This window comes from Vicugna pacos, chromosome 27, assembly GCF_048564905.1.
Source record: "Vicugna pacos chromosome 27, VicPac4, whole genome shotgun sequence".
Classification (NCBI taxonomy): Eukaryota; Metazoa; Chordata; class Mammalia; order Artiodactyla; family Camelidae; genus Vicugna; species Vicugna pacos.
The window spans coordinates 17487289-17514314 of record NC_133013.1 but is presented as its reverse complement, the minus strand read 5'-3'; the positions used below and the strand labels follow the sequence as shown (position 1 = coordinate 17514314).

The 27026-nt window shown below is 51.4% G+C and overlaps 1 protein-coding gene across 1 annotated transcript; it reads right to left on the bottom strand.

The window, feature by feature from the left end:
* Positions 1-16006: 16006 nt before the first annotated feature.
* On the bottom strand, positions 16007-26558 carry ISG20 (interferon stimulated exonuclease gene 20). Its single transcript, XM_006198556.4, has 4 exons — positions 26400-26558; positions 25852-26103; positions 16544-16744; positions 16007-16213 (listed from the first exon to the last, which is right to left on the bottom strand). Exons 2-4 carry the CDS (start codon positions 26077-26079, stop codon positions 16127-16129), a joined length of 516 nt encoding a protein of 171 aa, XP_006198618.2. The 5' UTR covers positions 26080-26103; positions 26400-26558; the 3' UTR covers positions 16007-16126.
* Positions 26559-27026: the final 468 nt, after the last annotated feature.

Below are 27026 nucleotides of genomic sequence, written 5' to 3'. Positions count from 1 at the left end.
CCTTCTAGGATTTTCCAGGGCCTCAGGGTGTACATCTAAATACTTTCTATATGCCTGATACACTCTTTCTAATCAAGTGGCTGGGTTTTCATTGGCCTCCAGTTGTATCTCTTGGACTTTATTCAAACTATGCTGCTTAGGGATTCCATTCCATAGACATACCAAAACACATCAATGGTCATGTTCCAGCAGAAATGTGTCCCCACTGGGGTCCCCTTCAGGTTCTATTAATGGCACTGCTAATGCTGGGTGGGGGGTTTTGGCCGGGTCCTCCTGGTGGAGGCATCTGGCTGCTTTCCTGGCTTTGTCTGGAGCAAGGTGCCATTCATCGGCTGTCAACATAACCATCATCAAGCCTTGTACATCAGCCCATGTTGGGTGGTAGGTTGAAAAAAATACTAACGAACATTTCCACCATTTTTTTGTGGATCATCTCAGCATGGAGGTTTGGGGTTTTTCCAGTTTAGTAGGGCTGAGGTGGGACACGGAGTGTAAGTCCAGTAATAGCCAACTGGCTGTCCTTGTGCATTGAAACTTCCTGGTGGGAATTCTCTTAGTGGAAATTGTACTCGCCCTACCCCTTCTGGTGAGGGACACACCCTGGACAAACTGAGTGCCCCGCCACCTCTTAAAGGGAGAGACTATTTCAGACTTCATTTCCTCCTCATACTGTGGGGGAGCTGAGGCTCCACCCAGTACACCTGAAGTCCTCTGCCCTCCAGAGAATGGAGGCGAGAGAGGCCTCAGACCCCGGTTAGCCACTGCTTTAGGCGTCAGGATAGGAACCACTGCTGGCTGGGGTAGATTGAATTCCCAAAGAAGCTGACGCCCCCTCTTCTTCCTCCCTTGCCTGCAAAGACTCATATGTAAAAGCGGTAGGCTTTTCACAGTCTGGTTTCCCTTTTTGTACCATTAATTTAGTGCCCGCATAGGAAGTATCCTTATTACAGAGTAACATGAAGACTAGTGCGTGTGGAATTTGTCCCAGATCGCTGACAGAACAGTTCTAACTGCAAAATAGTAGAGTACCTGAGAAACCCATTCTGTTCTTCAGAATCAAAAACATACATGGACCAGGCTGTATTACAATAAAAGCCCATTCTTTTCTTGATCCTAGGGTCATAGCTAGTTTTGCCTATCTGCCAAGCTACGTCCTGGTGGACACCTAGAATGGATGGATGTAGACCCCCCCCCCCCAGCCATTTCCTCTTCACTTGCTCTCCCAGAGAAGGTTTCAAACAAACAAACTCTCCCTCGAACAGAGACTGGTACAGAGTTGCAAACGAGCCATATCCCACTCCTGTGGTATCCAAATTGACCCCAAAGGTCCAAAGGCCAAAGAATAAGCCCAAATAGGTGGACGGGAAGGCTCTAGGTGTGCACACGCTGGGACTTCGTCCAGAGCACATCTGCTTCTTCAGAGACCAGTTTCCTTCTTTCAACAGACAGTGAAAGTAAGCTGTCGGCAAAGAGTAGGGAGAGACAGAGAAAGTTCCGGAAACTATCAAGTTCAGCAGCTGTTAGGACATACCTGTAAATCCTCTCCCGGAGCAGCTGGCTCCCCGACCTTCCCAGCCGCACTCTCATCCTCACCCCAAGAGGAGGTGGAGGGGCCAGGAACCTCTGGGATTTGACTCCTGCCTGGCTGGCCAACACTTGTCACCCAGCTGAGGCTTGGCGGCTCATCACTGAAGAAGGCAATCCTGAGAGACAAGTGTTGGGTAAAAGAAAGTAGCTTTATCTTAAGGAAGCCGGCAATCTGGGGAGAAGGTGGGCAACTGTGTGAAAGAAGCAACTTCCAACTCCCCAAGTTTCAGGCAGGATTTATGTAAGAAGTGAAGCAGGAAACAGCTCCAGGCCCCCTGCAGGGAGCTGGCTGATCTATTTTCCCAGACGCATAAGTCAGTCCCGAGGCGCCTGGCTGTCTTTTAAACTTAAGTGTGGTCGTCACATTGTGCAGATCAGCACATCTGTTCCAGGGGTCAGTGGTCAGATATTCCTGGAAAAACAAGATCGAAGACAGAATTGGAGCAAAACAGGCAAAGCCAAATAGAATCTGTCCATCAAACTCTGGGGCTGTGTTGAGCTATGGGCAAGTCTTTGGTTGTAAAACAAACACCGGTGACAGCGACCTGCCTGCGCATCACAACCGCCATGTGCCTGTCCTCGGGCCTGGGATCCATGGCCATTATGGGCTTCTTCTTCTGCCTGCTGCAGCTGCTCTCCCGCTGCGTGCCCTTGTCACTGGTGGCCAGGGAGGACACTTTGAAGGGGGGCATAATTAACTGGTGCATGTTCATCTGGTGCTTCTGCCAGTCCTACCTCCCCTTCTCCTGGGACGGCTTTCTCTATGCCTACGCCTTTCACTCTGCCTTCATCTGCCTCTCAGCCTCCATCATTTTCAGCCCTACCTACGTCTAGTTCTTGACTCAGGGCCTCACCCGGAACCACACCATCGCCGCCAGCGCATTCTTCTACATCAGTTCTGTGCTTTATGCCACTGAAGTGGCCTGGGTCTGTCTCCGGCCTGGAGATATATACTGCTTTGTGCCCATCTTGCCAGATATGCTCAGGAGGCTGGAGAAATATGTGGCCTGTGTCATATTCGCCTTCATCAGCAGCCCCTACCTGTACCAGGACCAGTAGGCCCTGGTGTGGTGTGTGGCCGTGTACTCCATCTGCTTCATCCTGGGGGCCGTGAACTTCCTGTGAATGGGTCTGACTGTGACAACGACAAAAGGCTGCCCATCCCCTTCCCATCTCCTGGTGGGGCAGACCGTGCTCTCCGTCCCCCTCTACACCTGCTCTGTGATCCTCTGGCCTCTCTACCAGTTCCATGAGGAGTTGGGCGGCCAGCCCCAGAGGTCCAGCGATGTGAGCTAGAGCGATAAGTTCACCTCCCTGGTGAGCATCTGGAACCAACAACTGGCTGTGACCATCTTGACAGCCATCAACCTGCTGCTTTACGTGGCTGACACCGTGTACTTGGCCCGAGAGGCTTTTGTAGGGACTAAGGATGGGCCGAGGGGCTCCTGGTTCCTCTTCGAACCACAGGTATCTTTACTGAGTTCTGCCGTCTTCTGCTGTCCTCTTCCTGTCGCCTCTCCCCACTTCTCATATCCTTCCCCATTTATCTCTTCGGCTCTTTCATGGTCGCCTTTGTTTTCCATCTGCCTGTTTCCTGTCCACTTGTTCCTATTTTCCTTCTTTGATCAGTCAAGTCCCTGAGACGTCTTCCTTCTCTGCCCACCCCCACTTCCTCCCTCCTGAGGTGCTGAGCTCCGCATCACACAGCCCTCTCTGCAGATGTTCAAACCAGCTTTAGAAAGTAAAACTGAAGTTTGAGAAATATACCAAATGAAGAAGAAGGGGAAGGGTTAGTTTCCCAGCTGATCACATTCCCTGCAGCCCGCATGGGCAGGCTGGGGAGGAGCCGAGAGATGCCCACAAATGCCTGTCTACACGTCAGAGGGAAGGGAGGTGCCTGGGGTCCAGGGGTCTGGGGAGGGAGAGCCTGAGTGGCCGGGGCCTCCCCCTAGCCCTTTAGCACACACAGTTGATGGAGAAGATCCCCAGGGCCCAATCCTCAGGCCCTTCCCTTGCTCCCCTGCTGGCCCCGGCTCCCCGTCTCTAGTGGGAAGGTCAGCAGGTGCCTCATCAGCCAGCCAGCCAGGGCCTCCTCCACGCAGGGATGACTCCAGCTGACACCACCCCAGACGGTGGCCTGAGCTGCGTCCAGAACAGAGCCCAAGGCACAGATGGTCCCATTCTCTGGCTCTGGATCAGCTTCTTGGAAAAATCATGGATCCAGCCTTCGTCACTGCACCTTTGAGGGGAGGGAAGAGGGGCCCTTCTCTCCTGTGGCTTCAGGCAACTGCCTGCCTGCCTCTGGGGCCAGTGCCAGCTGCCAATCCACGTGGTCCTCATCTGTGTGGCTGACTCCTGTCCCAAGATCCCTGTATGGAGACGACTGGGCCAAAAGAAGGTGAAGAGGTTCCAGTTATTCCCTTTCTAAGCTCTCCACACTCTGGCTGGCATTTTCTGGCTGGCTTGCCAACAGGAAGTGGTCTGGCTGAGATGGGGGCACTGTGCAGGAACTCTGGGTGGGGCACTGCAGTCAGACCAGGACAGAAAGGTGTCCAGGGATGACTCCTGGACCCAAGAAAAGAAGGAAGGGGCTCAGCATTTACTGAGATACTATTGTGTGCTGAGCTTTGCTGGGAGACAGACTTGTATTAAAATCCAGGCTGTCAGGGAGTAACTGTTCAGCCTTGAGCAGTGACATATGGACTCTCTGAGCCTCGGTGTCATCATCTATAAAACCAGGGCGACAACAATAATACCTCTGAAGATGAAATGAAATAGAGATAGTAAGTCATCTAATCAAACAGCTGGTGCTGAAAAAATATTGCCTACTTTTTCCCTCTTGGGTAGAAGGTGCATGGTGAATGCCAGGCACAGTTTAAGTTCCTGAAGCCAAATGCCTGAGTTCAGATCCCAGCTCTGCACCTACTCCCTATGTGATGTCGGCCAGTTAACCACCCTGTGCTGTGAACACGGGGACAGTGAGTACGCAGTTCCCGGGCTGCTGGGAGGGACCAGTGAGTCTAGAGTGGTGCCGGGCGTGCAGTGGGCCCTGTGTGTGTCACCTCCTGTCATTGCTGTGTCTGCAGCCCCAGTTCTCGTGGACCTTTCTTAGCTGACGACACATGTGAGCTGTAATCTGAGGCCCCTCCCCAAGCCAGGCTGGGCTGGTGAGGGTTTGCCCGAGGTGGTCTTTTCTGGGTCTGCTTCTAACCAGGGGTGGGGACGTGGCAGGGGAAGCTCAGCCCTACTCCAACCAGCATCTGTTTCCCACAGATCCCTCCAGGGGTTTGCCTGGGAAGGACTGTGAACATTCTCACGCAACAAATTCTCCAACCTGTCTGGTCAACCCAGCTGCTCATGGGGTTGGCAGTCCTCTCGGGGCCTCCTTCCCTCTCTACACTGTTCCTGGCTAACCTTAGGTTCAGTGCCACATTCTCAGCAACTGCGCACCCTCCCTCGGGCCATCTGATGACCACAGTGGTCCAAGCCCATGTTGAGCCGGGGCCAGCTGCCCATAAACCCAGACCACTGCCCCCCAGTAACACTCCTGTTGCTAGTCTGGGACCTCTCCTTGTGCAAGTTCTTTAGAATAAAGAGTGTGTGGTTCTTTCTGGTGCCTCAGGCAGAAGGAAGGACTTCCAGAATATCTGTTCCTGGACCCTGGCAGAGGCTGGCAGGGCCGAGAGTCCTCCATCATCTCTCTCACCCTCTGCCCAACTCCCAAGGGCCTGGGCATCCCGGCTGTCTCTTCTCTCCTCCCACAAACTGGTAGAGCTTTGCTCTTGGTGGCAACTGGAACCTGCTCCAATATAGGCACATAAAGACACAGTTCTCTGTATCTTCAGGCAAACAGGCAGGGCATCCACCAGACCATTTGTAGGAAGCCATTACTCTTGTATTGAAACAAGCCCTGCTATGTTCCTGGGATATTACTGTGGTCTGTTATAAAAGAGAATGAAAAACTCCGCATTCCGTTTCAAGTCAAGCATGAGGCTTCAAAGATAATCACTAGCATGCAGATGCATCAAGCAGTAGCCTCCCCTTTGTTCACCGATGTATTTATTCCCAGGGCTGAGACGAGGGCCTGGCACATCAAGGTGTTTGCTGAATGAATACAACACAAGCTTAGAGTCTCAGGCTCCAGGCTGGCCCTTGTGCCTGGGATGCATTCCACTTCTTCTGTCTTAGGGGAAATGTCTGAGAGTGACTGAGTCATGTTTTATCTCATTTAATCCTCCTAACAACCCCAAGGCCTTGTTCTCCATGAAGGGAGACCCTTGAACCTGAACTCCCCACCGTATTTGAGGATGTCTCCATCGTGTGAGTCTTGGTGAGAAACTGGACCTCACTCTCAATGAGAAGTTTAAAAGGTCAGGCAAACATTTGTCCTGACCCACAACTGGGGCCCAGACACACACTTCAGGAGCAGGTGACACACAGACACAGGGTCAAATCAGAATTCATTCAGCTTGGAGCTACAGTAGCATCCACTGTGTGCTTCCAATGGCCACGGTGCCTGGACCAGCTGCCCTTGATTGTGCCCTCGCTGCCCATCACCCTTCCTTCCTGGTCTGATCCTGTTCTATGCCTGGTCCCTCCCTAATAATTCTCCAAGCTACGCAGCATCCTTTTAGGAGAGTTGTTCTTGGCTTAAGTGCCATAGATGTTCTCTGCAGGGTCTAATCAAGAAATTCATGTCTCAAAGCAAATGCTATCATCTCCATTCTCTGGCTGAGGAAACTGAGGTTCAGAGCAGCACTGACTGAGCACAGTACTGCTGCGTGCCAGGCTGTGCTCTGGTTTCAGTTCAGGAGTGGGTGAGGTTAGACACATAAGGGGGAAGTTTCAGTAAAACATAATAACAGTGTATACAAGGGGCCATGGAAGGTGGAGTGGCTGGAGGTGGTGGTGGGGCTTCCCAGAGAAAGTGGCATAAGTTGAGATTTGAAGGAGGTAGGGGAGGAACATTCTAGGCGTGGAGTGTTAGGGGTGTGACGTGTTATTCTGGAGGCTGGAGTGAATGGCGGAGGGGGACCACGACAGGAGGTGATGCAGGAGAAGATGGTGGAGGCCACTTACTGAGGGACCTGGTCTGCCTTACCAATGAGTTTGGATTTTGTAGCAGGCCACCTAGTAGTAAGCAGCAAAAATAGATTTTGGCTAATTTCATCATAAAATGGGTTTATTTCGAGAATATCTGGTAACCCGAGGAAGTACTAAGAGTCTAGGCAGTGAGAACATCTGATTTGTCAGAGTGCTGCTGCTCCTGCAATAAATGAGCAATATTTTTGCAGCCTTGAATCAATCCATACAAGATTCAAAGCTCTTGGATACAGAGACCAATGGGTCTTGCTTGGGAAGGCCAAGACTCTTTTTTAAAATCTATTTTTATATATAGTTGCTAACATTTGTAAATATCAAACTCCCAAATTTATCCCCTCCCTCCTTTTCCCCGGTAACCATAAGATTGTTTACTAAGTCTGAGTGTCTGCTTCTGTTTTGTAGGTGAGTTCATAGTGTTCTTCTTCTTTTTTCTTTTTCAGATTCCACATATGAGTGATATCATACTGTATTTTTCTTTCTCTTTCTGGCTTACTTCACTTAGAATGATGATCTCTAGGTCCATCTGTGTTGCTGCAAATTGCATTATTTTATTCTTTTTTATGGCAGAGTAGTATTCCATTGTATAAGTATATCACAACTTCTTTATCCAGTCATCTGGGAAGGCCAAGACTCATGATTTGTGAGCCCATCGGGTGTGTGTACTGTAGAGGAGTAGCTCTCAAAGAAATAACGAAGTGTTACTTCCAAAAGAAGAAATTAATACTGTGTTATAAATATCCACTAAACTTGACTATAAAATATATTCTGGGCAGAAGAATAACAAGTTTTTGACTTTTAGGAAGTCAACATGCAATAAGGAATGAAAGAAAGCAAGATTGTAGATAAGGGGCCAGTGGAAGAAAGTTTAAATAATCTAGGAGCGTGATGATGAGGTCGTGGGCTAAGGCAATGAAGATTAGGGTAAATGCAGGAGGTATTTGGAGGACGACTGGATATGGGAAGTGAAAGAGAGAAGGAGGAGCTAAGGAAAGCCCTTATTTCTGGCTTAAGTGACTGGTTGGATGGATGAATTCATGAAATCAAGAGAGAAATACATGAGGAAAGTAAAATGGGAATGATGGTGCGAGATAGAATTCTGAGACATGCTGACTTTGAAGTGTCTGTGGATAGTCTAATTAATTGGACAGGTTTAAAGCTTAAGAAAGAAACTGGTGAGTCATCACTTGAAGGGATAATTGAAGTTATGAACATAAGTAAAATTTCCCAGAGAGTGAGAGGCAGAGACTGAAAAGAAAGAGTTGAGTAAACACTGATGTTTAAATGGTAAGCAAAAGAGGAATCTGCAAAGAAATAGGTTATGAAATGGAAGGAACCAGGAGAGGCTCATGTCATTAAAAAAAATAATAGAGAAGAGAGTTCCGGGAGGGTGTGGTCAACAATGTTAAATGCTGCAGGGGAGTCACAGAGAATAAGCACTGAAAAATGTCCACTGGATAGTAGTGGTGGTTGCATAGGTGTGTACATCTATCAGAATTCATCAAACTGTACATCTGAAATATGTGTCGTTTACTGTACCACAGTAAAGGTGTTAAAAAAAAAAAAGAAAAGAAAAAGAAAAGTGTCCATGAGATTTGACCATTTGAAGGTCATTGAGAGTCTTGGTTAGAGCATTTTCAGTCAAGTCCTCAGGACAGAAGCCAGCGCACTGGAGAGGGAAAAGGAGAAGGGAAGACAAATATAGGCTTCTCCTGGGGCAACTACTGGCTGTGAGGGGAAGGGGAGAGATGGCAGGAGCTGGAGAGGAGCCAGGCGTCAAAGAAACCTGGCTGATAAGTTTGCAGAAGGCTGGTTACTATTGCTTAACTTCAACCCAATGGAACATCCAAATATTGACCCACGGTCCAAATGGAAAATATCTTTTAATGCCAAAAACATGATAAAACATAAATCATGATGACAGTGGACGAAATCAATTATATAAATAGTGAATCTGTCTATTTGTTAACAGTGTGAACAGTTCGATTCTTTTTGGTTCAAAACACGACATAAAAGCAAAGATGGTAAAGGTTTTTATTGCGGAGAGAACTGCTGCTTGCTACTGCCTCAGGGTCATCTTTCTTGATTGTATCATCAGCCTGGTTCTGAGAGGAGCACATGAATATTTCCAGCTACTAGCACTGCTCTATTCCTCCTCCTAATTCTTTCAGTTATAGTTTTATCTGCACTGTCTAGCATAGCAGCCAGTAGATACTTGCGGCTATTTAATTTTTCACTAATTAGAATGAAATAGAATTTACAATTCAACCTCTCAGTTCCACCCACCACATTTCAAGTGCTCTGTAACCACGTGTCATGAGTGGCTACTGTACTGGACACTGCAGGCACAGAGCATTTCTTTTATGGCAGAAAGCTCTGTTGGACTGCTCTGCTTTATATATTCCAGAGCTATTTTGTTAGATGTATATGTGATTCTGTTTGGTACGTCTTCTTGATGTAGGTTCATTTTCTCAATTTATAAAACGTCTTTTCGTCTCTTACGATGTTTGGTACATCAAATTCTATTTGCCAGAATTTGAATTTGTAACACAGGCTTTAGTTGATTTACATTTATCCAAAGTATCTTTCATCACACTGTTTTATTTCCTACCACACCTGAAATTTACACAATCTACACCAGTATTTCAGTTTTTTGGCTAGTCAGAGTGAATCACAGAAAGGGAATCACAGAAAATAAGATTCTTTGACACAAAATTGAGCCTAGCAGCTTTGTTGAAAAAGTCCACCCCAAAATTCACATTGGTTGATTCAGGTCAGTTTCATTTTCCCTGTTATTCAGTAATTTCTTTTCTACTCTTGTTGAGTCCTTACTGGATGTCTCATGGGGAATAGCCCCCAAATTCTGATTTCCTTAAATTCAATTCCTCCCTCTGGGAGGCTGAAAAGTATACCCCAGGAGATCTCCATGTCAAGTCCCTGCACCCTGTAAATGTTATTTTATTTGGGAAAAAAATACCTTTGCAGGTGTGACTAAGTTGAGATCTTGAGAAGAGGCGCTGATCCTGGATTATATGCGCGGGCCCTGAATGCCACAACCAGTGTTCTTATCAAAGACAGACAGAAGATTATAGACCAACACACAGAAGGAGAATGTTGTGTGAAGATGGAGGCAGGGATTGGAGTGAGGCTGCCACAAGTCCTGGAACACATGGAATGCTAGCAGCTACCAGAGGTTAGAAGAGAAGGAATAGATTCATCCTCAGGCCTCCAGAGGAGCATGGCCGTGCTCACAGCCTGAGTTCAGACCTCTGGCCTCCAGAGCTGTGAGAGAATAACTTTCTGGTATTTTCAGCCATGCAGGTTGTGGTCATTGGTTACAGCAGCCCTAGGAGACTAATACACTCCCTTAGCTCCTCTGTCTTCAGCTGAAAACCAGAACTACGACTCCATCTCCTGCACTGGGTTTATAATTTCTCAACTTCTCCCAACTGTAATTCAAAACCTTCTCTAACCTCTCTTCTTCACAGTCAGAACTGTCCTTCCTCCTGTCCATGGCTAACTTCTGTGTTTACGCTCTGTCCCAACACCTACGCTCCATAACCCTGGACCTTCAGTTGCCCTCTCTGAATAGCATTGCCTTGCGGTTGCAGTTTAAAAAGAATTATAAAATACTTTAGGTATTGAGAGGCATATTAATAATGTAACAAACACCTGTGCACCTATCGCCTAAAAAATATTAATAGAGTTGGAGCCCCCATGTAACTCTTTCCAATTCAATTTACCTATTTCTCCCATCACATTTTATTTCACGTCTTATTCTAAAAATAATACCCAAAGTAAATACCCCCCAAAATTCCCAAAGTTGTTTAAAGTAAATAATATACCAGGGCTTATAACAATAATAAAAAAAACCCTGTAGTTCTCTGGCCAACCACCCACTTTGTCCCAAATAACTGCTACCCAAATGTAAACATCTTCAATTCATTCAATACTGTTTTCTGGTAGTTACCTCTTTATTTCAAAATTGCATGCTTACACTGGTGGTTATTTGTTTTCCTATTCGGAACATCATTTATTGACTCCTTCCTATGAAACGTAAAGGTAATAGGCATGCACACACTCACACCCTCTGCCCATCCTCCCAAAATAGTTATTTCATGGTTTTGGAGGGTTAAATCAATATTCAATGTTTCTATTAGTAAGACTACACAAATATTGATAAAAGGGCAATGTTTCTACTATTCTTGCACATTTTTTGTTTCTTGGCATTAATAATCCTCCCCAATTTTCTTTTGCTTAGTTTTCTGTGTGCCTGTTGTTAAGCAACCAATAGAACGACAGCTCTCCTCTTGGAATGAGTCCCTTCTTTACGTAGAGCTATCCAGGACTCCCTGCAATCCTGCTGCGGTCTGAGTTGCCTCTTCTCTGGGCTTGACACACACTGCCACCTGGAGGCATCCCGTCCTCATCCCCCCTGGAGCACCCTTTGCCTCTCCCTGCTTTCCTCCTGCGTTTCGGTGGAGCACATCCTCCAGAAGCTTCTTTTTAAAAGGATATGACAGGTAAATGCTTAAAAGTGTAGATTTCTTACACTACCTTTATTTTGTCTTCATGTTTGATCTGGAGTTTGGTAAGGCATAGCACTTAAGGATGGAAGAATTCTGAGGTTATGACACCATCGTCTTCAAGTTTCTAGTGTTAAGAAGTCTGATGTCTTTCTGACTCCTGGTCTCTGACATGAACCTTGTTTCTCCTCTCTGGAGCCTTCTGGGTCTGCTTGTTAGCCCCAGGGATTTAACTTCCACAGTGATGTGCCTTCGACTGGGTCTGCCTCTAGTCCTCTTGCCAAGCATCCAGTGAGCCCTTCGTCTTAGGAAATTCATATCCTTCAACTCCAAGACATTTCCCTCCTCTCTGTTTTCTTTCTTCTCTCTCTCTAAAATCCTATTTGTTAGGTATTAAGGTCCAAATGGAGCCTCTAATTCTCTTATCTCTTCTGTCCTCTTTTCTCTCTCTTAATATTTCGGTCTATTTTCTGAAAGAGTGACAAACTTCATTTTCCAATTTTTTATTGGATTTATAATTTATGCAATGATATTTTTAATTGTGAGGAAGTCTTTTTGTTCTTTAAATACTCCTTTTAAGTGCTCTTATTCACAATAGATAACGAAGGATCAGTGTGTTGGGGTGGAGGATTCAGGAGATGGGGTTGGACACGCTGAGAGTGAGGCGTCACGAGACATGGGGAGGGAGATACCAGGCGGCAGCTGGACGTGACTTGGTCTCAGTAAAGTTCAGCTCTGGAGGCACAAACTGGGGAGCTGTCATCATGCAGCCTATTCACTTCACTCAGTATCTTGCTAAGTGTCACATCAATAGAGCAGGTACCCTGTCCTCCCACCCAGAATAGGAGCCTCACCCAGCCCTCCACTCCTATCACTCTTTTTTTCACCTGTTTTACTTTTGTCCTGGCCTTTGTCACCAGCTGACATGATGTTATGTTATATATTGATTTGCACATTATCCATCTCCTGCACTAGAGTGTAAGCTCCATGAAGGTAGATCTATTGGTTTTGTTCTCTGCTCTCTGTCCCGTGCCTAGAACAGTCACTGGCACACACTCAGTGCACAAGTATTTGTCAGCTAAATGGAAACTTAAAGCCAACAGACTGGATGAGGAAGAGAAGGAGCACAGAGAAGAGGTGGTCGAGGCCCACGTCCTGAGGGCTTGAAACACTCGGACAATGGGAGAGGAGGAGGTGGGAGAGAGAGACAGAGGAGCGACTGAGCAGGAGGAGGAGAATCACTCCAGAGAAGAGTCTCTGAGTCAGGTGAATTATGCTGAGGGATCTAGTGTTGGGAACTTAAACATATCTTGAAGACCTTCTTAGGCATTGACACTGTGAACCTTGGAGCAGAGGCCCTGCCCGCACTTGTCACCTTCTCCCCATCTCGGGTCACCCGCAGGCCCACCTGGGGCAGGAGGAGGCGGCGGCAGTATGTTCCCATGGGCTCAGGTGAGAGCACAGGGCGTGAGTGTCCTGCCACGGCTGCGATGCTGGATAGACCCCACCCGGCTGGAGACCAGCCCCCTGCCTGCTCCTCCTCCACCTCCTCACCCTGCCATCCTGCCCAGGTCTCTTTTGGTCTCCAGGGACCAGTTCTTCCCACCCAGGTCAACAGAGTCACTCACCGGGCCTCCTGTCCTGAAGCAGAGACCATCCCCTGGGTGCTGAGGGCCCAGGAAGGGCACCAGGGCAGGTACATGGGAGTTGAGACGAGGGACGAGGTGAGGACGTGCGCCTGCCCCCTGGTCCAGGAGGACGGCCCAGGGAGGACGCAGGCAGCAGTGGGTCTGCGGAGAGGTGGGGGGTGGACTAGGGGGAAAGGGGGCTGGACACTAACCTGGGAAGCACAGCGGGGCAGCTGAACAGCTCGGGAAGAAGAGGCTGGAGGGCCCGGTGGTGCTGAGCTGCCCTGCTCTGCCTTGTCCCCGTGGGCCTGCGGTGGACCCTGACTTGCACTTTCCAGAACTGAGGGTAGAAGACCAGGAAGGAGAGGCCTCCGTGGAGAGAGAGTTTCCACCTGATGCCTGAGCAGGCTGGGCAGGTGTCATCGTGGTCCCATAAGTTTCCATGGTAGCTGTGAGAGTTGGGACTAATACCCCCATTTTACAGAGTTGAAGCCTGAGGCAGGAATTGCCAGGGATGAGTGGGGTCGCTAGGTAACAGAGGGCTCCTGGGTGTTTTCCAGCTCTGCTTTCTGAGAAGCTGCTCCAGGCCACCGGGAGAGGGTCTGCTGGGGATGACAGAGCTTGGGCTGAGAAGCCAAGCTTGGTTTCCTAGTTGGTAAGGCAGGAAATAACTCCCCCCACCCCAGGCAGGGGCACCGGAGGACTGTGTAAGATGACGTGTGTGAAGCCCCCGAGCACAGAACTAGTCACAAGACAGCACCTTCCCATCCTCCATCCTTACAACCTCAGTGAATACAACCAACATTTGCAGACATCAGTCCAGCTGTGTCGGGACTCAGGCAGGCCGGGTCTAGAGGGGCAGCAGGGGCAGCTCCCCACTTCGATTAGGCTCAGTGGTGACGGTGCTGTCTGTGGGTCCCCACCACCCCCAGCCCAGCCCTGGGCACCCCGCCTATGAGATCTCAATCCCCTCCAGCCCCTCTGATGCTCAGGGCCCCTGTGCCTCACAGAGGGAGCCACTCAAGCCAGGTGGGCTGGCTGCAGCTGGTGGTCCCCCTAGAGCCCCCAGTCTCTGTGCTGCCACGAGACTGTGTGCCTCACTCCCTGAGAAGCTGTCTGTGCAGGAGGCAGGGAGCCCGGGGTGGGGCTGGAGCACAGCACAGGCTGCCCTCTGGGGTCCTGACCCCACCTTGGGTTCCACCTGGGATGTAGGGGGCACACCCCAGCTTTCTCTCCCCTGGGGGCATCCGGGCCTAGAGCCGGAAGCAGGAAGTTGGGTTAGAGATTTCCTTTGGGAACGCTTTTCCTCTGGGACTCTGGTTCCTGCCCTTTCAAGGAAGCCTGAAGCCCTAGAAGGAATGTTGGGCCCCTGGGAGTCAGGGAGCCTGGGGTCACCTTCCAGGCCAGGCTGCACCACTGCCCTGGCCCCTCCGAGCCTCAGCTCAGTGGCTGAGTCAGGGCATCTAGAGAGTCCCAGGAATAGCCCCCTGAGACTTAAGGCCCAGGCCCCTGACACCTCATGCCAGTGTCCCTCAGGCTGCTCTGCCTGCAAGGCAGCTTGGTGGATAAACGGCCCTAGTGCTCCCCCTGGTGACCAGTTGCAGTCAGACATACAGCTGCACCCAGAAGCTTCCACATAACAGCAAAGATCAAGACCCTGCAACGGGGGAGACAGGGCAGGAGAGAACCCCAAGACGGAGCTGCACCTCCCCGCCCTCCTAGATCAGGTTCCCAGAGGTCAGTGGTGCAAAAGGGAGGCACTACCAATGTAAAGCAGTCTGAGTGAAAACCACTCAAGTTTGGGGTCTGATGGGCCTGGATTTGAATCTCTTGTGTTCTTTAACCTCGCCTCCAGTCCCTCATCCCTGCAGTGGGCTATTTAGGACATGTTCTGCAAGGCTGTGACCCTCTCTCTGCATGAACAGGCATCCAAAGGAGATGGAAGGGACAAGGCTGGACTGGTGACAGGAATCCACCTGCTAGCGCTCAACCCACAGGCCAGTGGTTCAAAGGTGGCTGCACATCAGTCACCTGATGTCAGGCAGTGCTTCTCAAAGCCGGTCCCTGGACCAGCAGCATAACATCAATGGGGAACTTGTTGGGAATTCAGATTCTTGGCTTCCACCCAAGACGTGCTAAATTAGAAACTCTGGGCTGGGGCCCAGCAGCCTCCAGGTGATGCCAATGTCGGGTCCAGTGTGAGAACCCGGTGCTTCAGTAGTGGGGGGTGCTGAAAAAGCACCTCGGGTTAGTCCAGTGTCTTAGGCATCAGAATCACCTGTGGAGGTCAAAATATTCACAGGTGCCTGCCCCGCCCCTACTCCCCTACCCTACACCCCACCCCTAGTGATTCTGCGTCAGTAAATCTGAAGTGGGATCCAGGTGTGGATTAAAATAAGTCTGCAGCTGATTCTAATCAGCAGTCACTGCTCTGGTTTTGGACCCTTCTCCCCATACACTACGCATGCCCTTCCTTCAGAGGGGGGGCCCGGCAGCAGAGAGCAACTTCTCTCCTAGATCGGCGGGTGGTGCAGAGAATAATCATCAGTTATTGACATCTGGTGGCTGCTTGAGCTACTACAGGCCTGGTGCTGGGGGCTTTGTATCAACATCTCAAGAACCCTATGAATTGTTAGAGTTCCCTGTTTTATAGATGGAGAAACTGAGGCACAGAGAGGTTAAGTAACTCGCCTTAGGGCACACAGCTACTAAGTGGCAGATCCTGGATTCCAGCCTAGTTCCCTCAGACTCCAGAGTCCCCTACTTTTGCTTCCTTGTTTTACAAATAAGAGGAGGGATGACTTGCTGAAGGTCACCAAGGGTGGCACCCATCACAGTTCCTGTACCTTTGCCTTGAAGCTCATCAGTACCGTGGCACCAACTTCAAGATGGGATGAATGGGCCTCTGAGCCAGATGCCACCCCCAGGAAATAATGCCACCTTTCTGGGCAGAAATGTAGCTGGAAAGGGGAGGCAGAGACAGGAATGTGAATTAAGTCACACGGACTTCTCCTGGTATTCACAGGATTCAAGGTGTTAAGGAAATTGTCACTAGCAGCCATCCCGGCTCAAATGTTTGTTGCCCTCTCGGTGCTGGGTCCTGTCCACCATTTCCCAGCTCTGAGAGAAGAAAGAAAAAGCCAAGAAGAGGATCCAAAGGAGTAAAGAAAATATAAAGCCATTTTACTGCTAACGATGCATTTTCCAAAAGCAAGGGAGATTTTGTCCCATAGACGAAGGTCTCTAGTCCATGGGGAGGGGGCTGGTTACCACCAGGCGGAGCCCTCACTGCTCTCGAATTCGCCGGGAGATTCGGTAGAGCTCCATCGTGGCCCTGGCGTCCTCCACGGAGTTGTGTCCCAACCGGCTGTCCTGCAGACACAGGCACAGAGTGGGGAAATGGGGCGGGGCTGCATCCAGGTGCCCCGTGGGACCGGGCCTCCCCTGCTCACACCTGGCTTCCAGGGCCTGACGTGGGTCAGTGGGTGAGTCTCCCCAGGCCTCCGACACCCTGGACTCGGCAGGTGGCTAGAGCAGGCCTGGCCTCACCATTAGCACTAGGCCCAGGCGTGGCCGCCACGAAGTCCAGCATCCTGAGAGCCAGGCTGTGCCCTTTTGAGTCCTAGATTTTAGAGTCCTGGAGGGAAGGCCAGGCTCCCAGAGCCGGGTGCAGCCCCAGCCTGGGAAGGTGGTGGTCCTCACCTGGATGTGGCGCCCGAGGAGGCGCTGGCTCAGCACGCGGAGGGACACGCGTCTGCAGTACTGCAGGTTGGCCTCGCGCCACAGCAGCTTGTCGGCGGCTGTGTCATAGATGGCGTAGTTGCTCATGTTCTCCTTCAGTGCCTTGAAGTCATGCTTCAGGTCGTGACCCACCACCAGCTTGCCTTTCAGGAGCTGCAGGATCTGGCCAGGAAGACATGCACCCCACACATCACTCAGGGTCCTCTAGGTGGGTGTGGGGCAACTTGGTGCCATCATGGAGGCTGGCAGAGAGCAGCCCCTCCTTAAGATGCTGTGTGACTATGAGCAAATCACCATCCCTCTCTGGGCTTCAAACATACATCATCGATAAAAAGAGGAGACTGGTCCAGGCCCCTCCTCACCCTCAACAGTTTCCTTCTGTGCAGAAGGCCCATCCCCACACCTTCCGTGGTTCCTGTGTGTCATAGCAATGGCTAGAACTTACTGAGCATGCCCCATGGGCCAGGCACGCCTCGAAGTATGTCACATACATTACGTCATCTAATCCTTTCAACAACCCTATGGTGGCAGGTGGAATAACCACCTCCCAAAGAGGCCCACACCCTAATCCCCAGGACCTGTGAACACATTACTTGGCAAAGGGAAATTAAAGTTGCAGGTGGACTTTAGGTTGCTAATCAGATGATCTGATAATAGGCAGAATTTCTGGATTATCCAGGTAAACTCAACATCACCCCAAGGGACCTTATATGTGGAGATCAGAGAGCTCTGACGTGAGAACTTGATGGGCTGTCGCTGGCTGGGAAGGTGAGGGAAGGGCCGGGAGTCAGGAAGGCCGGCAGCCTTTGCAGCTGGAAAGGACAAGGGAACAGATCCTCTTGCAGAGGCTCCAGAGAGGAACAGCCCCCGCCCCCCGCCAAGACCTCAGTCTCAGCCCAGGGAGACCTGCGTGGGACTCTGGACCACAGAACTGTAAGACAATACATTTGCGTTGTTTTAAGCCACTGGGTCTATGGTTTTGTTACAGCAGGCATAGAAAACTCATACAGCTATGGGGCAGGTGGCAGGGGTCAGGCTGCGTTTAACTGAATTTTATAGATGAAAAAACTGAAGCCCTGACAAGTGCAGTAATTTACTCAAGGTGACTCTGATGGTTATAAACAAATTTTCAGGTTTTCCTTGACACTCCTCTCACAAAAGATGGAGTCTAACTCCCCTCACCTTAAATATGGCCTGGGCTGTGTAACTTCTGACCTCTCTATGGGGCCAGTATCCCGGCAGCCCTGAGTGACCTGAAGCCACCATTCTGGAGAGACCACCCGGAGGTAGGGAGATGTGCCCGAGAACACCAGGACAGGTGGGTAAGCAAACCATCCCATGATTCCAATCCTTATCCTGCCAGACGCCTCAGCCAACCCGCTGTGCCCCTCTGCCGAGCCCTGCCCAGACTGCAGATGTTTGAGTGACGTAAATATTGACATTGTTTGGAGCATGGGCTTTTGGGGTGACTTGCTAAGCACATGAGATACCTGGGACAGTCACACAGCTGCGTAGTGACAGAGCCAGGCCTCTAAGCCAGCGGGCTGGCTCCGGTGCCCGCGTGTCACCCACCATGTTATGCAGAAGGAGCCAGCCTGCTCCAGGCTTCCACCAACCCAGTGGCCAAGCTGCGGAGGACACCCCAAGAGTGCCCCAGCCCTGTGCCCTGCACATGTGCCTCCATTCCCACCTCCTCTCCCATGGTGGCCCCATGGAGAGCCTCAATCTTGGCCACACAGGTGGGTCACCTTTCCGTCCCTTGGCTGCCCCTGGGGAGGATGGAAGGGGAGCCTTGGGCCAGCTGTAACAGGCCCCGGCTGAAGAGCAGCTCACGCTGTCTCAAGCCCACCTTGGACAGCTTTCTGGCAGCCTTCATCTCTTCCCCTGTGCCTGGCAAGGAGCCTTCTGGATGGCTCACACCCTCCCGTGTCCTGTTCCTGCTGCTGGTGTCCCCCACCCCCACCACTACCATGCGGGGCCTTTGATATGCTCCCCCTTGTGGCCACTTTGCAGAAGAGGAGGCCGAGGCTCTGAAGGCACTGGAGGCAGGGTCTGTCCTGCTAGGGCAACAGGCGGCCTCACCAGCCTGCCCCGCCATTACCATGGTTCTGCTGGGGGCACCTCTGGACAGAGCCCCCGCCCAGCCTGGGGACTGGGGAAAGCGCGCTCGAAGAATGAAGCTAGGCCGCCCCCTGAGAGACACCAGCATTTGTCACACTTGAGCTTAGGAGGCACTTGGACTCGGATGCTGCTTTTCTAACAGGTAGTGCCCATGCTGCTGGTCTGGGTGACCAGGGCGCACGACCTCAGAGCGGCGGCTCCAGGGGACTCCTCCGCGTGGGGGAAAGCGCTCCGGCTGGCACACAGGGCAGGGGTAGAGGCGCAGGCCGGCTGTGGGCCACATGCCTTTCCTTGCTGACATCTTTATGTTTCTGAACAACGTGGTCTGTTTTCCCGGTCTAGGGGCTGGCTCAGGCCCAGTTTACACAAAGCTCTGAGGGGACTGTCCACGCATCCCAGAGTCGGCCGCAGCCAGTCCCAGGCGTAAAAGGGCCAAGTCATCATGAGGTGGTTTCCTGAGAAATTCATCACTTCCTGAGCCCAAGGGCCCCCAAAGGGGCTACATTCAGGACCATGAGACTCATCATGAGACAAATAAAATAAGAGGGGGTGGACAAGCAGAAGGAAGGAAGAAGACGTAGGGTAAAGAGAAGAGTTTATCGGGCAGAGAGACGCCAGCTCTTCAGAATGAAGATGCTGGGCACCTGGTAGGAAAGGCTACTGGGACTTGCTGTGTGGTCTCAGGGAGGTTGACGACCACCTCTGGGCTTCAGTTTCCCCATTTGTAAGGGGAGGGCCTGGTAAGGTGAGGTTCCACAGACTTTCTGAGGTCAGGCTGGGAGGGAAACCCAGGAAAGGGAGAGGGGCCAGCTGGCAGAGCCTCAGGGCTCTGTGACCTGCTGGCAGCCGACCTGCCCTGAATCAGTGTCATGAGGCTGGTGTGTCAAACGCAGGGGCGGCTCAGATTCCTGGAAAGAACTGGAGCGGGCAGGGGAAAGGGACATTCATCCATCTGCTCTCATCCCCTGACACTGTGCCAGGTACTTTCCTCGCTTCATCATGAGACCTTCAGCAAGAATAATCTTCCTTTGATTTTATGGTGAAGGAGGCTGGGGATCAGAGAGGGTGAGAGGCTTGCCCAGGTCGCATAGTTGATTGCCAAGATGCAGTGTCCAGATCTGCCTGACCCTGTCACTATTATTATAGTTGTTGTTATTACCACCTCCCGGGAACTGTGGGGCTCTGTTAGCGTTATTAATTTCAGAGTGCAGAGCACTGCTGGGCCTTGACAGCACTCAATGAAGATTTCTTGAACTGGGAATATGGCCCCTATAAGGCAGGGATTATCATATCATCTTATCAACAGGGAAGGGGAGATGCAGAGTGGTGTGTATCCACATCACATGCGGGGGGTGGGGGGCGACAGGCCCAGTCCGCCTGCATTCTCTCCCCACTGTGTTTCCCCTCTAGTGCAAGTATTTCCCAGATGGTCCTGATCAAAAAATCACCTAGGGGACCTCATGAAAAATCCAGAGGACAGGACCCTACTCTTCACCTACTGAGTCAACAGTACCAGGAGAGGGACATTAGCAAAGGTTCCAGGGTGTTCTTCCCAACTGCCAACTTTGGAAATCCCTGCACAGAAGCCTGTCCAGCAGCTCAGAGCCCGCCACCTCCACTGTGCCTCCGTCTTTCCATCTTTCTACTGGTTCATGCATCCATTCATCCATTCCTGGCTGCCAGGAGACGTGATTCTAAGGGCCTCTGAAGAGCATTGCCCTTGTGGAGGCCCGGGTCCCCTAATGTCATCTTCAGGAGTGGCTCTGGTCCCCCTCTTTCCTCCTGTCCCCTGCCAAGCTCTCCAGGTGCCCCTGTCCCCAGCTTGTGTCTGCTTCCCACAAGGCAGCTTACCTGGGGTAAACCTGGATGACGAGGTTTACCCTCGTCCATCTGGCTGAGCCCCAGAGAGGCCCGACGAGGCACTCCGACGCAGGCAAGGGCTACCCGCGGGTACAGCTGCAGTCACTCCCTGTTCACAAGCCACTGTCACCTCCTGTTTCCCACCTAAACCACGATGCCACCCAAGATTCAGTTTCTTTATTTACAACTAACAGTCATTGTCATTCCCCGACCTAAGTCACGGGGTGGATGCTACTGCCATACTGGGTTAACATTAAAAGAGCATTTAGTTACAAGAGTGAGTTACAAGCAATTGACAATTACTGTTAGATTGAAAAATTAATTAAAAAAGCATGAACCTGCCAGGTGAGAGCCCTGAATCTGAGCACTGAGTTGTATCCCAGCTTGCTGTGTGGTCCTGAGCACATCACCACCCTTCTCTGGACCTCGGTCTCCTCAGGGTTCCCTCCTGTGCTGACAGTCTGATTCGTGGGGCTCTCTGTAGACCAGGGTTCCCAACCTTGGCATTATTAGCATTTGGGGCCAGATGCTTCTTTGGTATGAATGTTTAGCCTGTGCACTGTACGATGTTCACCATCATCCCTGGCCTCAATCCACTGGATGAAAGAATCAGCTCCCCGCCTCACTTATGCCAAACAAAAATGTCTCCAGGTACTGCTACGTGTCCCCCTGGGGGCAACATCACAGTGCGTTGAGAACCACTGCTCTAGAAGACAGACCTACAGGTGTCAGAAGATAACGAGGCAATTACCTTGCGTTGTAAAAGCGATGTAATCAGATTACGAAAAAAATAAAAATAAGAAAGAGAAGTAGGTGAGGGGAACCCACTCAAAATCTCAGTGCCTGGTGGCAGCACCGTTCCTCGGTGGAACTGGGGGCTCAGTGTCTCCCCAGAGCCCTCCTGGCTCCTATGGCCTAGTCTGTGGCTCGCCGCTAGCCAGGCCCACTCACCGCTCCTGTGGGAGGGAGAGACCGGTTGGTGAGCAGCCTTTGAGAAATAACTGTGTGACACCAATGCCTGGTGAGCCCTAGACTCACCTAAGAGGTGTCACCTGGCCTGAGGGGACTGATAAATGGCTGATAGGCTTCTGCCCTTTGGGCGACCCCAGCACATCTTGAGGCCTGTGAGCCTGATCTTTGGGGTTAAAACACTGTGGGTGATGAGTGGGATCCAGCTGCCTCCTTGTCTTCATTCATGAAAACCAATGATGGCGGCTGCTTTGTACCACATCCCCCCACCACACTGCGCCGACACTGCCCTTAGTGTTCACAGAGCGCATTTACACACTTTCATCATGGGATCAGAACATTACAGAGCAAGCCCTGGGGCCAGAATTTGTCTCTGCTCCACCCCTTCCTTGCACAGTTTGCTCAGCCTTGTGCCTCAGTTTGCTCATCTATAAAATGGGTTGCAGTGGGAGTAAAGGCAATGGTGTGTTAAAAGTGCTTAGAACAAGGCCTGGACATGATGCTGGATACCCCTGTGCTACTTCATCTCCCCTGTGTTACAGAGGGGCCTACTGCAGGGCACAGAGAGGTTTAGCAACAAGCCAGAGGACACAGGAAAATCAGATGACAGAGCTCAGATTGGACCCACATCCAGCCAAGTCTAAAGGCAGTGAGCTTGCTCTCTGCCCCCTGGGCTAGATGTGTATAGCTGCACCTTGACAGCAAAGGCCAACGCGAGGGCAGAGGCGATTCTGTTCCATGCGGCTGCCAGAACTCCTGCATTGTATAAATCAGTTCAACTCCAATCACAGAAACATTCTCAGGGCAACTTCTGTGTGCCAAGCACAACATCCAACTGGGGGCAGAGGAAGTACAGGGCAGGAGCTGTGGAGCTAGGCAGGCCTGTGTGGTGGCTAGGCAAGCTTTAAAGTGTGTGAGCTGTACCTGTATGTGGCAAGGAGGGCAAGACCTCCCGGGGGTGGTGTTGGGTGGGGAGGGGGAGGGGGTGGGGAAGGGCATCACTCAGGACTCCTCTGGCCTGGACCGGCCAGAATGTCAGTATTTCTAAGGGAATGGATAAGGGACAGGGGAGAGCAGGGTTGGGCTGAACCACAGGAGGGCAATGACTGAGCTGAGAGAAGGCAGAAAAGGCAGGTAGGTGGGGTGTGGAGGACCATGGACGTTGGGCTGGAGAACCTTTGGCAATGGGGAGTCTTAGCGGTATTTGAACAGGGGGGTGGCGATGGGGACGAGGGCTATGATCTGAGCCAGGTCTGGGGAAGTTTCTTGGGCAGCAGGGTAGGAGACACTGGCAACGAGCCTGTCTGGAGGGCCAGAACCTAAGACCATGGCTCTCCAGGGAAGTTGGAGAAGGGTCCTGGGTGTATTATCTGGGTTTCCGCCCTATTCTCTCACAGGCACACAGTGAACATCAGCAATGAACTGGGCACTATCCTTAGGGCTACCAGCCATGTCCCTATTCCCAACCTACAGGAGGCCAGGGAGGAGGCACTAGACTCCTTTTTCATGATGAGAAAACTGAGGCTCAAAAAGATTCAATAAATTGCAAAGGTCACAGAACCAGTAAGTAATGGAGCAGGAAATATGCACCCCAGATGTGGTTCCAAAGAGCTGCCTGGTCTTCAGATCCCTGCCTCCCCCCCGAATGGCTAAGTATCCACTCTGGGCAGTGCTCCGTGTTACTCACTGTAAGGGCCTGGCAACATCTCCAACTGAGAAACAAAAGCATTCTGGCACCAAGTCTGGATGAGGACCGAGGAGTCCCGACTCCCAGGCCAGTGCCGTGGGCGTCCATGGAACTGCATTTCTCCGCTGCCTCCTCTCCCCCTGCTCTGGGCTCTTCTGCTCTTTCTGCCCCATAATGGGAAGGGAGGCTGTGGAGGAGGAGAAGGCATGGGTCCGTGAAGCCCGCCTGACTGCTCAGTGGGGATCTGACTGTGGGCAACTCCAAGCAGTGTCCCTGGGCCTCCCATCAGCACCTGAACAGACCCTCCTCTTCTTTACATTGCACCCCTTCCCAGTGGCTCACCGTTGTTCTCCTCTGTCCTAATGCTTCCTTCTTTCCCATCGTCTGGGATGACTAATGACCAAAGCCCTTGCAACTGCTCCTCGGGGGCCCTGACTCTTCTCTCTGCTGTCAACTCTCGCCTCACTCCCATCCATCCTCCCCAGCAGCCCCGTTGAGGTTTTCTTGACACTGGTTTTGATCCTGCCATGCTCTTGCTCAAGAATCTTCCATGGCTCTCGACGGCCCACTGAGTTGCACACACAGATTCCTCCCATCCCTTGCAAATAGCACCAGCCTCATGGAGTCTTTCCAGAACCACCCTGATGTACTGTGCCCTGCCCTCAGGGCTCCTCAGTATCCCCTTAGTACTTCTAGAACAGTGTTGTCCAATAGAAAAATATATAATGTGAGCCACGTATGTAACCTTAGATCATCCAACAGCCAGATTTAAAAAGGTAAAAAGAAATAGGTGAAATCAGTTTTACTGTGTTTTATTTAACCTAATATATCAAAAATATTACTATTTCAGTAAACAGTTTATGTAAAAAATTATTGAGGTAATTTCTGCTTTTTTTATACAAGTCTTTGAAATCCAGTGTGTATTTTATACTTACAGCAAATCTCAGTTCAGACCAGCCACTTTTCAGGTGTCCACCCACCACATGTGACCGGTGGCCCCCTGCTGGACACACAGCTCTAGAGGATTGGAGCCTTCCTCATTCTATCATCTGAACATATGTGAAATATTTACTAGTATGGGTTGAATTGTGTTCCCCTCTCCAATTCATTTGTTGAAATCCTAACCCTCAGTACCTCAAAATGTGACTTATTTGGAAATAGGGTCATTGAAGATATTATTGTTAGGATGAGGTCATACTGGAGTAGGTTGGGTCCCTAGCCGATATGACCGGGGTCCTTACAAAAAGGGGAAATTTGAGTACAGAGACAAGCGCACAGGGAGAATGCCATGTGAGCATGAAGGTGGAGATTGGGCCACATTTCTCCAAGTCAAGGAACCAAAGATGGCCAGCAAATTGTCAGAAGCTGAGAGAGAGACACAGGCAGGTTCTCCCTCGCAGCCCTCAGAAGGAACCGGCTCTGCAGACACCTTGATCTCGGACTTCTAGCCTCCAGAACCGTGAGACAAGACATTTCCGTTGTCTAAGCCACCCATTTGTGGTACTTTTTTACAGCAGCCCTAGCAAACCAATGTTTGGTTTCCTCAGTTTCCTCATCTGGGATGTGAGGACCATTAAGAAACAATCACAGCAGCTAACAGTTTCTGAGGACTTACACATGCCCTCTCTCCAGGCACTTCCTCCTTCCTCTCAATAACCCTATGAAATTGCTACCATTATCACCCTCATTTTTGTTTCCAGGTGGAGAAATGGGGTACAGAGAGGGTGAGGAACTTGCCCAAGGTAACTTAGCAGTTGAGGAACAAAGCCAAGATTCAAACCTGGCCTTCTTAGCTCTGTGCTAACAGCTCCTGGCGGGCTGTTTGGTGAATGGCTCCTGGGTGGCAAGTGCTCAGGAGAACAGCGGGTGAGTGACCGGTGCTCAGGAAACAGTGGCCATTGTTGTGGCCGTGTCTCCAGCGCCTGGAGCCTGGCACGCACAGTGTGGGATTGCGGCGAACCTCAGCTCCCTGGGTTCTACCTGAACTTCCCCCAGATGAGTTCACCTTCCCAGAAATGACGAACCCTGGTGCCACTTTTACAGTGATTAAGTTTCCTTTTCACCTAGTGATTCAGAGAAACAGAAAGTAAACTTGAGAAGATGTTACAATAAGCTGGAGGGCAAGAGGGTGAAGATCTTGGGGTGGCATACTGACTTCTGTAAGTGGACGGCCTGCTGCAGGTCTGGGAATGAGCTTCCCCTCACTCAGCCCAGGGGGTTCTGGCCTGTCCTCCAAGATCAGGAAGGCCCCCTGCCAAGGGCCCAGCCAGTGACCTGTCCATCATCTCCCCACAGGGCTCCCCAGGGACAGCCAGGTGAAGAGGAAAGAATGGGGAATTAGCCCCCAAATCATTATGCAGGGAACATCAGGCAGGACTCTGTTTCCCCATCACAAGACCAGTAAAGTAGACCAGATGCCCTGAAGGCTGCTCCCAGATGTGAGTCTAAGGCTGTCTGACGGCAGGAAGCCTTCTCAGGGACAGACACACCAACGGGCTTCTCCCCACACAGGGGTGGCTGGGGTCACAGGTCACAGATTTGGCAACCGAGGAAGGTGCCAGGGAAATGTGGGCGGTCTAGGGGATTGTCTGCATCTTTCATTGGCCTAGCTGGCACATGGCCCTTCACTTACCTCCAGCCTGGCCACGGCGAAAGGGACAGCCCCCTCCATGCTCTGAGCGGTGATCCCGCTGACAGGGGTTCTGTAATCAGTGATCTCCCCCTCGGGCCGGATGAACTTGTCGTAGAGCACGGTTCCGTGGATGTCCACGAGGCTGCAACGAGCCAAGCCGCTCTCCCGAAAGGGCCCCAGCCCCACCATCTCGCAGTCCATGGCCACCACATCCATGCCTCTCGCCATGTTCCACCAGGACCCTCAGATGTGCTGGAGAGGGGGCGGCAGGAGAGGCATCACTTGAGGGCCAGCCGAGGCCCCAGGTGTCCTCAGCCACCTCCCAGCCAGCCTACACCCTCTGCCCTGCCCTTTGTCACAAACACCACCTGGCACAGAAGGAAGTTGGCCTCTTGCCACCCCAGCTGAATTCTTCAGCACAGCCGTCCCGGGGTCTCTCTCTGGTCCTGCCTGGCAGCCTTAGGAACAGGAGGTCCCCTCCCACCACCTCCTCTGGCCGCTACTCGGGAGAAATGCCTTGAACCCTCCATCCTGTCTCCCGTTCTCACCTGTCTGCTTCTCGGGTGTCACTCCTCGACTACTGCAGTTGCTCTTAGCAGTGACTCATCTCTGACTTCAAGCCGGGAATCCTGACCGTTTCAGTTTCTGGTTCGTTATCAAGTGAAGTCAGGGGTGGGAGGCCGGGCACATGGGCTGGGCTGCTCCATTTCCTCTGGCTGCCGGCAGGTGGGGAGCTCGGAGGCCTAAGTCAGGACTGATGAAGCTGGCACGCCCCCTGTCTGGGTGTCCCCCCTGGTCCCCTGCCCTCCCCCTAACCGCTCAAGCCCTCCCCCACCTCAGATGACGCAGCTGAGTGGATGGAGTGCATTGCAACAGCTGTCTTTCCTTTCTTACCCTCTGCCCGGAGAATAAACATCCCCAGGACTTGAGCCCAGGGAATGTCCCACAACTTCCGGGCAGCCACTGATCTGACACTCTGTGAGGTCTTTTACAGGGGCAGGGAGAGCTGGCTCTTGGGACACTGAGGCTATTATTTGGGAAGGGCCGGCAAAGGCCCAGCAAAGGCCAGCAGGCAGTGAGGGCGCCTCATAGCCCCCACTGGTTCAGGGGTGCCTCAGAAATGGCCATCTGTCTGCCCTCAACGCTCTCTGCCTCTGATTGGGCTGACACTTGAG

Excerpts from the sequence above, each read along its gene's own strand:
- ISG20 (XM_006198556.4), bottom strand. The coding sequence starts at position 26,079 with ATGGCGAGAGGCATGGATGTGGTGGCCATGGACTGCGAGATGGTGGGG. Across the intron at positions 16,745-25,851 it reads TCGCCGTGGCCAGGCTGGAG|ATCCTGCAGCTCCTGAAAGG; the intron begins GTAAGTGAAGGG and ends CTTCCTGGCCAG. Across the intron at positions 16,214-16,543 it reads TCCTCGGGCGCCACATCCAG|GACAGCCGGTTGGGACACAA; the intron begins GTGAGGACCACC and ends CTGTGTCTGCAG.